General features: G+C 38.4%; 2 protein-coding genes across 19 annotated transcripts in view; one reads left to right on the plus strand and one right to left on the minus strand.

The window, feature by feature from the left end:
* LOC111254932 (solute carrier family 35 member H1) overlaps positions 1–11,832 on the plus strand; it is a 29,002-nt gene extending 17,170 nt beyond the window's left edge. For 12 of the 16 annotated variants that reach the window (XM_086976098.1, XM_086976101.1, XM_086976102.1 and 9 more), the window contains 5 exons: positions 815–925; positions 1,643–1,726; positions 3,441–3,622; positions 4,494–4,626; positions 7,244–11,832. In XM_086976098.1, the coding sequence (XP_086832224.1) occupies positions 815–925; positions 1,643–1,726; positions 3,441–3,622; positions 4,494–4,626; positions 7,244–7,323 (590 nt within the window). In that variant the 3' untranslated portion in view covers positions 7,324–11,832. Of the gene's footprint in view, positions 1–814; positions 926–1,642; positions 1,727–3,440; positions 3,623–4,493; positions 4,627–5,724; positions 5,776–7,243 lie in introns of all 16 variants that reach the window. The other 4 variants (XM_086976103.1, XM_086976104.1, XM_022816377.2 and 1 more) reach the window with 4 other exon arrangements.
* Positions 1,443–15,206, minus strand: Ufc1 (Ubiquitin-fold modifier conjugating enzyme 1). Of its 3 annotated transcripts, none has more exons than XM_022816389.2 (4): positions 14,716–15,206; positions 14,014–14,206; positions 13,076–13,285; positions 1,443–1,755 (listed from the first exon to the last, which is right to left on the minus strand). In XM_022816389.2, exons 1-3 carry the CDS (start codon positions 14,854–14,856, stop codon positions 13,077–13,079), a joined length of 543 nt encoding a protein of 180 aa, XP_022672124.1. In that variant the 5' UTR covers positions 14,857–15,206; the 3' UTR covers positions 1,443–1,755; position 13,076. The 3 variants fall into 3 exon arrangements, with proteins under 3 accessions (XP_022672124.1, XP_022672125.1, XP_022672126.1); XM_022816390.2 differs by having other exon boundaries at positions 1,443–1,759; XM_022816391.2 differs by lacking the exon at positions 1,443–1,755 and adding an exon at positions 6,727–7,332.

Below are 15,206 nucleotides of genomic sequence, written 5' to 3' on the forward strand. Positions count from 1 at the left end.
TAACGATTTTATCCGTCAGTTTTTGGAACGTCGGGGCTACATTGGCAAGATCAAATGCCATTCACTTGAATTGGTTAAGCCTCTTTGGCGTGCAGGATGCCCAATATGAGAGACTTACCGTCGTCGAGGGTACAGAAGTAAGTCTATTCGGGGGTGCCAGCCTCATGAATCTATATTCGTCAAGGGGGGGGGGGGTGCGATATCCTACTTTGATGGGATTAAGTTTGCGAGCAATTACGCTGATCCCACACATCCGTGTTCGCAACGCTGAATGAGGATGCGTACGAAGTCTCAAGGTTTCTAGCCTGTCCGTTTGCAGTACAGCGCTAGAGTGGTTTGGACTACTACCGATATTGCTGCCCTCGTTGGTATAACATCCTCTTAAAGTGATTACGAGGCAGGAATGTTTTCGTTATAAACTGACACTTTCTCGCCAAAAACGGCTTTCCCAGAATCGGATCCTGCGTGAGGTTATCGGCGATTAGGAATGGCTTTTCTGGCCTATCGTCGATTACGACATGAATCACCCTAAAGTTGCCAGCGAGTGCACCGGACATCATACAGATATGCGTGTTCTGAAAGCCTTGCCGTGTCTGGCGAGTGTAGCTTATTTATTTACCAACTACGCAGAGATTGCGTTTGCATCCATCCCAGAGTCGAATATTGTAATTACCTTACCGCAAAGAGATTTGACCTTGAACTAAGAAAAGAGTTATTGGCGGTTTTGTTTATGCGACTCACGCTCCTGCGAAAGCAAGACTCCGGGCGTTGATTTTTTAATGATTCTGCTCAAAAATATTTCATCTTCGGCTAGTTACTGGAGGCTCATCGGACGACCCGTATGCCGCACCATTTACGGATTTGAGCGTGTTCCTTTTCGTGGGGAAGCCGCGCAAGCATTGGGAAAGTCCACGTAACCGCCCTGGTAAGACAGTCGGCAAAATTAGCGCTCACACTATGCTTAACGTTTTTTCGGAAAATCCCGGAGATGTACGATAGCCCTAGTCGAGGCATTAGAAAGCTTTTCTCGTAGATAGCTCCTGTCGTTTCTACAGACATGTGGGCAGCAAGTGCTTAGAGCATGGGTCCTACTTCCGATGCGCCCTTATCGCCTTCGCTTAGGCGTTTGCCATGGGCTAGTCGACGCTCGTTAGTTAATGTTGATTTTTTCTAGATAGAACTGACTTTTGTAGTACGGCGTAGATAGATAGATAGATGAACACGCGCTTGTAACGATAAACAACTCTCTAAATTTTCTTTTAATCTAAAAGCACCACTATATATGTATACATAAAAGTAAAGCACGCATTTCCTAACAATTTTCTTCATTCTCTTTTGGAATAATTTTGTTCTGCTGGCACTATAAGAAATTCTTAATAAAAAATAAATAATAAAAAAATCTTTCTCACTGTTCATAAAAACGTATTAGAGCAAGCACTAGCTCGTTTTACTTCCTGTCATGTCATTTATTGTATGAGACACATAGGCCATACTGGGTCACTTAGCTTTATGGATTATAAATGAATTTAGTAACAGCTAGCCTTTATGCAGTAGCTAATAGAGTGTATCAGGTCAGATTAACAATTTAGTAAGCGGACAGTACAATAATTATAAGCTTTGATATAAAATGAACACTTTACAGGTTTGGGCAATCCCGTTGACATGATGTATCATATCCAGCCGTGGATGATACTTGGTCTGCTTCCGTTGGCCATAGCGTTTGAGGGTGAGCTTAGTGTGGGCTTTGTCTCTTGCCTAGCTTAAATTGAGTGACATAAGAAGAACTGAATAATTAATAATGATCCTAATGCAATTACTTCTTTTTGTCCTTCATTAGAGATGCATATTGCTTACATTAATGTAAAAAACAGCAACTTTACGATACCATTGCGCATAAGTTTACTATAATTTTTAAAATATGTCTGCATAAGAGAAAAACATATATACATTAGCAAATACGATACAACACGAATATGAACGCAATATCGGTCTATCAATTATTAAGTTGCTTGAACGTTTTGCCCTACTTCGGCATTGGTTCAGAGTTGTCCTCCATGCTTGTTTACACTTGGCTCCCGGCGTAGGCCATCTGACGTATCTTTAGGTTGGACAGCTGTGCACGTTGCCGCTGAATTATCATAGGGATGCATTACGTACTTGCTTATTATTAAATTCGTTTATTTACTTTTGACATTACCAGTTAGTAACGCAGTTTAATGTTGAAAGGCTGATTTGCATTGCAAGCTTTGAATCAATTTATATACATGCCAGATGAATATCTCAATTATGGAACTTATCCAAGAATTACTCGAACCCTTACTCGGTGGCCAAAACTATCAAGATATTTACTTGAAAAGCGGTTCATAATAGTGCAAGATATGCCTACTAAACAAAGAAACCCTTTTCGCGTTCGTTCAGGCTATTCTCATTCGGTTAACTGTTTTGATCCATCCCTAAAAGAACTGGCCGTATTCAAGCCAAGATAGAAGCAATCTTTTTCTACTATATTTGAAAATAATATTAACTAAATATGCATTTTTTTGATCAATAACCTGTTTCCACTTTTCTAAGAACATGTATCACCATCCAGTCATTGTATAATGTCAGTGGTTTCTGGGAAAATAATTGTAACAAATCCTCCCATTTAAATTGAATCAACACCATTAAGGGAGTTTTGAATAAGTGTGGATTGATAATCTGATGATGCAAGACCAGGCTATACGGCAGATGCATTAAAACCTTTTGTTCAAGTTCTCACAATTTTTCCACGTAGCTAAAGTTGTATATAGTCCCGCATAAAGACGACGCCTTTTTTGTTTACTAGTTCCGGTCGATTTTTTTTAAATGGCTTGTTAGTTATTGATTGTAGAGATCCGAATCGATCGTTCTGCTAGGCGGCAGTAGCTCTTAATGCAATCCCACCGAACACTCAGCATCATTCTCTTTTGGATCAGTCTGAGCTTTATCCTAGCCTGCAAAGCAAACCTATTTTTTTTTTTGCATATTACTTTCGTATGTGATCCACTTTTCCTTCGTGATCGACTCCTTTAGAAACGGCGTTTCTGGGGAGCTTCGCGGATGGAAATAAGGTAGGGTAAAGTATTTCGCGTATCGATCTTACTCAACTTGCGACAATAATTTCATCAACGTTCGCCATAATTAGCCGACCGCTACGAAAAAGCATCTTGCACATTACACTTCCCGGAAAAAAATAACAGAACCACCAATTTTCAAGACGCTATCTTAAATTTACATGAATGCTTTCCAATTTTAGCGCGTCCGCTGTTACCGGCTCTTAACTTTTTAATGACACCGGCGCCGGCCCAACGTGGCTCATATCGCCTGAAATATGGGGCTTTGTGGCCGAAGGATTGTCAATCCATTGTCGACAGCCTAATCTGCTCTAACGATTTACTGCGTATTCCTCAATCTAATTGCAGGGCCTCGATTAGCGACGTCGGAAAAAATCTTTCGTTTCCATCCAGAACAAGAAGATGTCCTTCTAACCAACGTACTTCGTATTATTGGCGGATCTGTAATAGCTTTTCTCATGGAGGTCTCCGAATATTTACTTCTCAGCTATACCTCATCTCTAACACTCTCCATTGCTGGGATTCTCAAGGTAATAAGTGTCCTGTTAGGACTGCAACAGTGCGAAGGTTCGCCATAATCGTTTCTATCGGCACCAACGTAGGACTGTCAAACACTTTCAACAGAAGCACTTATTTGTAATTAATTTTTATCCTCGAAGTTTATAAATAACGCATTATATACTTTAACTGTTGTAGGAGAACCTAGTTGCGGCAGGTGGCGGCTGACATGATCGTATAGATTTTTACTGATAGGATTGATTCTATTCATGTTAGTGCTAACGCATATAGCGTCTCCTGATTAAACTGGAGAAACAGTTGTCGATTATTTCTAACGCATGCGCGCGTCGCATGAGTGCTACATCGTATGCATTTGCTTTTATGCACCGTCCGCTCTAAGGTCCTCTTGGCAACTCAACCTTTTTTTCAATCGAACGAACAGAGAAACAACTTACTGCCAGTTTAAATGGTTATACTTTAAATGGTTTTTAGAAGCGTTCTGCTAAAAACTGAGTTATCTGTATATAATGAATATATAAGGTCAAAGATATAATAATAGTATTATGTAATTTTTTAGGCCTTTATTCTGTTTTTGCTTACTAATCATATATATATATATATATATATATATATGTAAGTCTATTGGTTTCTATCGGTGTCTTTTAGGGGTCGTTCGTAGTATTACAATATTTAGACAATGTAGTTTCAAAATGATATGAAAATATATTAACGATAAATTACCCCGAACATATTTTGACAACTCAAAACTAAATGATATTCTTGATAAATATCACCAACACCCTCCCTTTAGTGTAACTAGTTAGAATACGTTAAAACGTTTTTAAAACGTCTATCTATGATTTGTAACGCTGAATAGCCTGTTCTTTGAATTTTCGAATGTAGGAAACATTTACGCTCTACCTGGCTGTAGTGTATAGCGGAGACATACTCAGCCCACTGAATATGGTCGGCTTGGTTATATGCCTCACGGGAATATCGCTTCACATTGTTTATAAAAGCATACATCAAACCAACGGTATGTAAGCAGTTGGAATACATGCCAATCCCTATTACATATGCAATCCTGCATACATAAAAGGTCTTTAGTGTTAAAACTAATAGTCTGGATCAGCCGTTTGTAATGATTCGATGTATAGACGTGGAAAAATGAAAACTTGGCTTGAAAGGATTTTCCTTTTGAAGTTAATACCTTGTATGACTGATGCAAAAAGTACCTCCGGCTGCGTTGTCTCAGCTCACCCGATCTTTTCACAAACGGAAAGGACAGGGATTCGAACATGTGGTGACTTGCTTTTTTAACCAATCACAATGCCGTCTGAATCACCTCATTAAAACCTGTTTTTTTTTTTTCTCGGAAAACCAATTTACTTTGCGAGAAGTTACACAGTTGTTTACATATTAGACCAATATTATAGCAAGCCTAGCCATATTTTAAAGCGCGAAGAAGCGAGTATTATGGATGTACGGCTTTTCTCGTCACTGTCGCCAATACAGTTGCTGAGATTCAGATAACAGACCTACAAATCAAGTAAAAATTATTTTAAATTGATTTAATTATTTTCCCGTTGATGACAAGCATTTTTAGGGCTGCAGAGGTATTCATCGATACAATTCCTAATGTCTTCATTTTATGCAGCCTATTTTGTGAGTATAAACAAGCCCGCGGATACATTCCCTGTAATTTTCGTAAACTAAGTTACTTAAAAACAATCCGCTTGAAATGAGCTTTGCTAATAAAGATCAGACCTCGCATAATAACCAAATCAGATACGTTCTAGCACTTCAGCGCAAGAGTTCTCATTATATACCATTATATCTATACCTCATGATGCTATCTCAAGTCCTTAACAATTTACGCCAGTTACTCATCTGGAAGAAAATAAGCGCGATTTCCTGTAGGCAATAACAGAAACATCGCATGCGCCCCGTTATGTATCGATGTAAAATACATTTATTTCTGTGATTTCGGGTACTACTTGTATTCATAACTCTATGTCCATGCTGCTTTGGACGTGTCATGGAATGCTTGAAATGCTTCTGTCTACTTCAACCTATTGACAAATCCGGTTATGGCGACCTTCGACAATTCCCTTTCTTCACTACTTAACTTCAGAGCGGCTTCCACTGCTTCCAGATTCGCGCAATACAGACAAGCTCCTATGAGGTACGGTTTTTGTAGGTGCTAACTTGACAAATACTTGCAACGTTCTGCTACAGGCAGATAATCGAAAGTTTTTTCGACGCACTTCTGGCCTGGTTCGGTAGTGGAATGTAATTGAAGTCGATGACTGGCCATTCATTAACAGACTTTTAGGATCTAGTGGTTACAAGTGAGTTATTATTACATCACAGAGTCTGGAAAAGTTAAGGATCCAAAGGCTGGCTCAACAGAAACGTAATACCACCAATGGGCATTATATGTGTAAAAAATCGATCAGTTGAGAAAACGATGGCTCTGTTGAAGATGTAGAGCAAGAGGATGCGATAATTCTGTTGGTCAAATCAACCATTTAAATGAAAGCGGGCCGTTCTTTACATATATTGCAGCCATTTACTTGACCTTTGTCGTGTACTGCTTCTACGAATGCGACTAGCTTTGCCACCATAAACCCCACCACGAGAGCGAATCATGAGTCGATTGGCCACCAAAACGGCAGTCGTTCGGTGCGCCATAAAGAATCCTAAAACATTTTAAATAAATCTGCTAAAGTCACTCGAACACCATGAATATATAATACTTGTGAAATAATTATTTATTAAGGTGTTAGACACTTATCCAGCTGAATGGATCTACGACAAAGGAGCTAACTATACTAGCCTGTTACAAAAAGAAAAAGCTATCTTTTTTATATTAATGATGATGGTAAAGATGAATGTTACACTTTCTAGGAATTACTAATAATTCCCAACAAGAGTGAGTTTCCCGCAGCGTCCTATACCTAACTGAAGGGAACCCACCATGTTGTTCCAAATATAAGCAATAGCCGGTAAAGCTTGAGCGATTTTTGAAATTATCAACAATCTTCTGCATTAATATATATGTATATATATATATATATATGGGTAAAAATTGCACTCCACTACGACTAAAAGTAGATATTAAAGAGCACGATCAAAAGCTTTAAAAAGCATTTATTTGTACAAGGTTGACCAGGTAAATGTTTTACTACTGTTTACATTGACTTGAAGACGTGGACGAAATTAGCAAAGTTACATCTTTATCAGGATAGAGGGTCGATTAACGATTCTTCCTTGATAAGCACAATGTAAAACGCTGTGAACGAATCGACTGCCACTGTTGTTTATTAATTAATACTCTGCTGTATATATGACATCTAGATTAGCTTTTCAGAAATTGTTCAAACTGAAAAATGGTCCAATTTACAGTATCTATATGCTTTGCTAAAATTGAAAACGACAAATTGCGCTTACGTTACGGTACATACACAAAATAGGAAAGGATCTGTATGCATTTATACATCTTCGATTTCATCGAGTTTCGTATATTTCACATTATAACTGATAGACTAATGATGCAATAGTTTTTAAGAAAATATATTAACTGGTTATATTATGCCGTATTGCTAACATTATTTCCTGTTCTACCGCACCGGCTATTGCATTTGTTGCAGATGAGGATCAGACAGGACCTTCAACATCTGAGAGGACCGCTGAACCTGGCTTTAAAGATGGCTCCGTGAGAGCCTGCTGAATTCCAACTCTGCCAATGAAAAGGCCTGATTACTTTCTGAGGAGACTCCTTAAAATAGAGAGCTATTGTTACTACAGATGTTTGTACAGCAAATTAGATAACTAAGTCGGTTGACATAACGATTGCTACTAGACTGTTTGTGCTCATTCGAGATCGTCATATCAACCACTTATAGTATTGTATATGGAAGAAAGATATGAAAATGCGGTTCCTTTTTCAAAGGTAGATCTTTATCCATTGGGAACTGAAATAACTCCCATGCAGCAGTATAGTTCACCGTTTTATATCGACTGCCGTGTGAGTGTGTAGTACGTTGATTGGAAGTAGTCGGCATTAGTAAGGTATTTTACGTTAGGCTAGGAAGTACCTAGAAGTGAATTCCCCACAGCAGACATTGTTCGACATATAGGAATTTTACCCTGCGTAACACCGTGCAAGCAACGACTGGCGTCGGATAGAATTGAATCATTACTGAATTTGAGTGGTTACCGTTCCACTGGATGAGTCTCTCGGATCTCTTTTGGTGCTTGAAGATCTAGTTACATCACAAATTAGGAAAATGATCTGTATCAGAATTGTTTTCCTTTACATGTCACTGGCTATTAGTAAGCCTTCATAATCCTCAGGATTGGGCCACTTCTCTCTGTTGGCTAGTCGTTAACCGCAATAGGAAAAAGAGGAAGGGTGGCTCTACTCGGCTGTGTGGTTATGTCACTTAGAAATAGTTATGTATAGTACGTTCGAATTTTGTTATCGATTAAATTGTTCCACTGTATATTTGTTTCTATCTTATGTTTTAGACTTTTTACAGTTCTATATCTGCGGCTCCTGCGGAATTTTTCAAAAATTTTATTGATCTGTGCTCATTTTAACTTGAGATCTATTTTTTTTTTTCATCTAGACATCAAAACGAAACGGCAGTCCATCAGTAATAGAACTTGACTTTTATAACCTTTCTGAATATAGTCACAGACTAGAACAAAGACGACACGCATGGAACACCAGAAAAGAGAAACGGTAGCGTAAAACAGGTCGAGCAGTTTTACACTACCCCGTTATTATAATATCAAGTGCAGTTCTATCATTCTATCTGTTATCTTTAAATGAACCTCGTTCTAATACCTCATTTCATATGTGTACGCGTGGTAATTTCTTACCTAAACAGAAATACTGAAGTTCTAGTCAGGTAGAAAGACGTTATGGCTAAACTAAGTTTATATTAAAACACCCTTCGAGATCGTCGTCGTGTGAACACACCACCCAGTCGACGAAGACGCATTTTGTTATGTAGGGAATGTAAGTATTGGCCAAATGTTACTTAACGCTAACAACGATTGTTAGCTAAAGGAAAAAGTACGGTTGCGTTCTTCTTCGTCTCTTCTTCGTCAAGGAACTTTATAAAAAATATCAATTGAAAATATCTATTGGATTGAGTCGATGGTGGAACTTTGTAAATTGCTAATGATGTTTTTCGAAGAAATCAATCATTCAACGAGCCTTTAGACTAACTGTGTATTTTCAACGGAAGAAAAGTTTTTGAAAGGAAAGGCAATGTTTCGCAATGATTTAGTACCAAGCTGTTTAACTCATAAATCACAATTTGCCTACTGCAGGTTCTCACGAAGTTCCTTCGGGAACACATCGTTTCACCTGAGGTTTTGCTAGAAAAGACAAGGTGGTGAAGTTGAGTTGTGCATAGTCCAGATACTAGTACATTCAGGTGTTGTATCTCGTCGATCTGCAGCAATTGCATGTGGTTTTTAATGCTGTTCTGGCCGCATCAAGCCTGTGTAGCTAGCGTTCTCGTCTGTGATCCTGGTATACAGAGTTGGCCATGTCGTCGTAATTTTTTTTCAAAAACAACCTTAAAAGTGTAGCATCTTAACTAAGACAACGCGATTATTTACTCTGTTTGACATATATACGAGAAACATTTTCGTATCAAATGAACTATCGATGGCATTCCGTTTGCCCTTGTGATGGGACATAATGTCCCATCCCGTCCTCTACGTGTTTCAATGTAGTGGATTTTGAAAACACAATTCGCTTTTATTCCGTTTGGAAACTGAAACAGGAGAAACTGTGCTAGATAAATAAGCTGGTACTTTTGCTTTTTTAGCCAGCAGAGGTTCCATAGACTGTCACAAAATGTTTAAGTGTACCAAATAGCTCGACGCTTTGAGCAATTCAAGTCGATATTATGCATCTTCAAAAGGCTCCAAGGGTTATAGAATTCATGTGTAAGGTCAACGTTCTCTTATTATATAAGAAGTAAAGCGACTGATAAAGCTTTTTGTTCCCCATATACGAAACGACGTTTAAATTATTATTATTATGCAGTGCTACCCCTGTGCAATGCACCTGTCGGAACAGAATTTTGTTTCTCCATGATCCGCACAAGAATATTGTACGCCAACCTTAACCTAACCTTATTCTTATTATTAAGTTATTATTCTTTGATATTTGTGTAGAATCCACTATCGTTTTCATCTCATGGCAGTTGAACTGCATGATGTTGAGTCATATAGTCATTGTTTTGGATACACCCATCATTATGTAAGAGACTTGCTATGGATGAGCTAATTACAAACTATTGCAACGAATGCAGCTTAAACCGCATCTAGCACGTAGCTACATGTAACTATAAATACTACCTAGAATGGGGCGCGTATCATTTCAGCTGGAGTTTCGCCAAGAAAGAAAGAAACAAAGACGATACGGGAGATCCGAGTCGGCCCAGTAGTTCGAAATATTGCAAATAATGATGAAAAATAAGCGTTATTTTTCTACTTCCTTATTCATTAGTCAATTTTTTTTGCATGTAGCTGAGCAAAAAATCAATTGTTATGTCACTTACGTTACTATAATTTTAAGCGCCATATATACGATGGTTAACATAATTATCATTATTTAGCAGGTATGCTAACTGGATACTGTGTGGAAGTAAATTATGTGATTTTTACCTAATGAGAGAAAGGCATGTGACATGCCTTTTCAATTTTTTTTTCACTAAATGTCCATGAGTGATGCGTAATTGTAGACTTTCTGATTTATAAATGATACGTATTATTTGGGAGCATAAAATGTATCGAGTACGTTTGCTAATCAAGTGGCACGGCTTCTGAAAAGGGGAGGACTCAGATACGTTCGGCTGGGTGCCGTAATGTACGATAAATGTTTATAAAGCCCAGGATTTAGTGGAAGCTTCAGATCTCTAATCAGTAACCCATTAACGAGAACGTATGTGTTATAGTTCTGTCATTTTCATTGGAACTTGAAACGTAATAAAAAATACAGGTTAGCTAAGCCGTGTTGTGCGCGCGACGTATACTAATTGTTTGCTTAGTAGGTCCCCTTGTTGGAGCCTCCACTTGCATGTATCCGTTTTACAGTACTTCGAAAAAATATAGGATTAGTGAACGCTGAAACGGCTCGCAATCGTTTAGTTTGCTTGTGAATAAAACTTTATTAAGACAGTATAGTTTTTATTACGAATAAGTTAGTCTTTTGTAACAACTTGTTCTGAACATATGCCAAAGAGAACGGCAGTTATGTCGTATAATATGATGCCGTAATCGAGGACCGCCTCTTAGGACTAAACATTGAAACGCCTTTGGAGAAATATTTGTTAATCCAAATTACTGAAAATTTACAAGATCGCCATTTGGCAATTTCTGTCCGTTCAGCTGGCGTCTATGCCATTTTGTCTCTATTTAGCGTTTTGTACCTTGGCATTTCGCATCTGTCTATTCTTGTTACTATAAGAACGATGAACAAAGAATAGTAGATTTGGACCGAGTTGTGTATCTTTGTCAAGACCAAGTTAATTAAATAATTGTAAATGTTTATTTATTTATTGGAATATATCCGGAGCATTAAGAGATTTGATTCAGTTATCTCTCAGAAGCAAAACAAAGAACGGTTAATCGCTTGCTGTACATCGCAAAAGCCACCGCATACGTAAATCTGGCACTAGTCACCAGTCTTTTTGGGACTTTGTTCAGAACTAGTAGTTGAACATTTGGTCCGATATTTGCGCAAATCCTGTGGCCGTTTGTACGTTAATTCAATATCTCTATCCCACGACGTGTACTATATGCACTTTCCGGCATAATTAAAAAAGAAAATGGCCATGCACGTATAAAGAAAAAACTACGAGAAGAATCTAACGGGCAGTGGAACTTCTCGTCGCCAAGTATCTTTCGTCTGGAGTAGACTGATTAAAACCGGTGACATGAGATGTCAGCAGTTTTCACTACTAGTATCTTGTACACGTATTAGACGCTCAACAAAAGAACGAACGGTTGACGCTTTGCGGACGGAACAGGTGAAAACACGAATCATGCCGGCGGGTTCATGCTGATGATGGGTGATCCTATGTCAATATTATGGCCCAAGCTGAATGAATAAGCTAAAAACAGCGTTATAATATAAGGCAAAAGAGGGGAGAAAAAGGTTTGCTTGTCACAGATGAAATATTAAGTAAATAAAGTACAATTTTTACATGAACTGCCCACTGTCTTTATTGGCAAAGCATAGATATTATTATCCGTCATTATTCAATTATATACGTGTTTGTGCTGTACTGTCTTTATAAGTGCCAGCGCGTATGAGCATTAAATTGTCTCGATGAAACTAACTATAGATGGAGAGTGTATTGCTCAGAACCTTATATTGACAATTGCCTGTTTTCGGGCTCGTTTCAACGTGTGCTGTACACTTGTTTGGGAAGATGCAAAGCCTACATGCATGACACTCGACCGATGCCTCACACCTGATTAGACTCACCGTAATTCGTCTTTCGTATGGTCCCATACACAGACTAGGTACTGTGCAATGCTTTAGCAATACCCATTCGGCCCAATTTATTCATTTATATCGATAGAAGACAAGATAATGTCAGCACATTTTATCCTCACGCTTGGCTTGTTCATAATCCAATACGCTACATATCGTTCGCGCATGCTGCTAAAACAACAATGCTTAATGTAACGTCGCATGTGTTGATTGTTAGTATTTTGTCAACCGCTCCGACTGATTTATCGGGCGCACTGCCTTACTTCATTTGTACTCAGGTAGAGGTTTTAATTGAATTATACCCGAATAGACGGCCACGTTCTATAACAAAGAATTAAGGCAAAATAAGCTAAAAATATCCGCGATGTGTCGCTGGGCCGGCTGGAGGATTTTAATGCGAAAATGCGAGGGGTGCATCTACCCTGATGAAGACCAGTCGCGGCTGGCAATTGTGGCGGTTCTTGTTTTATTTGGTCCCTTTTTGCGCTGCATATATAAGCAATAGATGCTTTATAAAGCAGCTGCCAATTAGTTAATGAGTTGAATCAATAGGGATCAAAAAACGTTATTAAAGAAAACGTCAACTATTAGCAGAGAAGATAGTCCTTTTTCATAACCTTAAAGTCAAGATTAAGCATGAACGTATAGTGGCATCGCATTGTTTTTGTGGGGTGTCTCATATGAAAGGTATTATTAACGTACATTTACAAGGCAGGAACGCTTTGAATAAATCTATTTAATCAAACTGGCTATTCACAAGGGGGAAGCTACCCTCTTTTCTTCAATCAAAGGAGATCGTAAAAAATCTCTGATAGTATAAGTTATTTTTTTTATAGTGCTTGCAGTCTATCCCTCTTATATCTGTGCTGATAGTTCCGTAATAGCAGCAACATCAAAAGTATCACTATAAATTATACCACATGAATTTCCGGTCAATATCGTCCCCGTAGATTACCTCAATTGTCCTTATCCTTGGGGATCTTTTTTGTATCGCCGCTATTCGCTGCATCATTGTTGTGTTTAATAAGACCTTTAGCTAACAAGTCTGGTACTTCTACCGCCAGCCAAGGGCCCAGTCCGAGAGCCATTGCATGAGCAATACCAAATTTCGGGACGTTGCGAGCCCAAAGAGGTTTAAAGTGGTCCGATAAACAGATTTTGCCACCTGAAAAGTAAACAACCTTTAGGAACAGAAAATTGGAAAACACCAATAATACAACCAACAAAGAAAGAACGAATATCTTTTAGCAAACAGTGTGTGAATCGCGCTTTAAAACGTAAGTTCTATGAGTAGATTCTGAATGCTTACAAGTAGCGTTTGCAAAAATGTATTACTACGCGACTGTATAAATAGTTACGCGTTACTCTAACGAGATTCACTGTTATAATGATCAGCAAATGTTGTAAATGGCTGTTGGTTCTATCGTTTCGTTGCGTCGGTTTGTTGATTGAGTCTGTAGTAATCTACATGACTACTGATCTACGTGCCAGGCCGTTCGCTTTCAAGCTGATCAGCCCTACTCACTTTGGACTATTATGATGTAGGAATAACTCGAACACTGGGCTTCTGTGCTGCTCATACCAACAGCAAAAACATAGCATGTCGGTATTATGAAAGGATAACACTACATGAAAGGGCTTTGTTCATAACACAGAGCTAGTGAACAAAACTACAATTGAAAACTGACTACAAGAGGTCTCGTGTTGACTTCCCAGCAATGTATGCTTACTTTGAAAAACCTTATTGCATCAATTATTACTCGCATGTTAACATGATGTCGTATTATACTGAATACGTCATAAATAAATGGTACCGTACGGCAAAGTACGTAATAGAAGCAACTACTCAAGGGACCAGTAATTACCAACTATGTGCCAATTTCCTAGGCATACCTCGATACATCTTTGCTGTTTTGCCATCAAGTTCTGGAATAGCGATTTCGGGCGCGGTTGTGGGGTACGTGACGGGAATATCAAACTCTATATCGAACTCATACTTCAGTAGTTCGTGAATGTACCAGCACTTTCCAAACCAGCGGGTACCATCTTTATTTGACTCAAGTCGGAACCAGTCATTATCGTTTTGCTGTAAACAGACAAAAAATAAACACGTTATTTAGGCTACCGTCTTCAAATTACTCTAAATCCCCAGACATCTTCCCTCACACTGAGAACCTTTACCCTATTGTTTCAATGATCAACCTTAAAGGAAAAACAATTCTTGGTAATTTATTTAAACGATCACCACGTTCATGTGTTCTCACTTACTATATGATCAGACTATTGTTGTCTACTTGATGTATTTTCTAGTATCTTATCGCGTTGCCTGCAATTGGTAATCGTCGTTTCGATGATACTTCCCAGTTTACTAAATGTTTAGTTAGAAGAGGGAAAAGCTCCTTCGATAGTGATGTTGAAACGAATATGTGAACAATATTTTTAGCAGGATGGCTGGTTGGTAAGAGCAAAGCGAAAAAAACCAGTGATAAAAAAATTGTGTGGCACCTTGGCTTTATGATATGATTTAGACTTTGTCGGGAAAAAGCTCATATTCGTGTATATCTACAAAATGTAGAATAATTATAATATCAATACCTTGTTGTTTTCGACATATTTGATTAAAGATTGATACTCCTCTTTAAGTCTGGTGACCCATAGATCTTTGTCTCGTGGCCCGGACTTTGTCTTCAGTATCGGAATAGCACACAAAGTTTTCTTTGTTGCCGCGTCCACCATTATAACACCTACACGCAATCACAGTTCTTTAGTAAGATATATCAACAACAAAATAATCCAGCAATAATTTTTTCTAAATCTTCCGTTTGTTTCCTAGTAGCGACACAGGCCACCAGATGGTGGCAGTCAGTGCTAGTGTATCATCATCGTCATGAAACGTTGCGCGAAGCGGACAGAAGGTTTCCACGTTTTGGCGGTTAGTTTCGCAGAGCCACCATTCTCATCGGTTTTTAACCACTAACAATTAACATGCAGTCGGAGCACGGTTATGTACTTCTTGCTTGTCATTTATCCAAATTAATAAAATTCCATAAATTGGCTAGTTTATTTATGAATTACATTAACTTTAA

The sequence above is a fragment of the Varroa destructor genome, unplaced genomic scaffold, assembly GCF_002443255.2.
Source record: "Varroa destructor unplaced genomic scaffold, Vdes_3.0 BEIS01000007.1, whole genome shotgun sequence".
NCBI classification, from domain to species: domain Eukaryota; kingdom Metazoa; phylum Arthropoda; class Arachnida; order Mesostigmata; family Varroidae; genus Varroa; species Varroa destructor.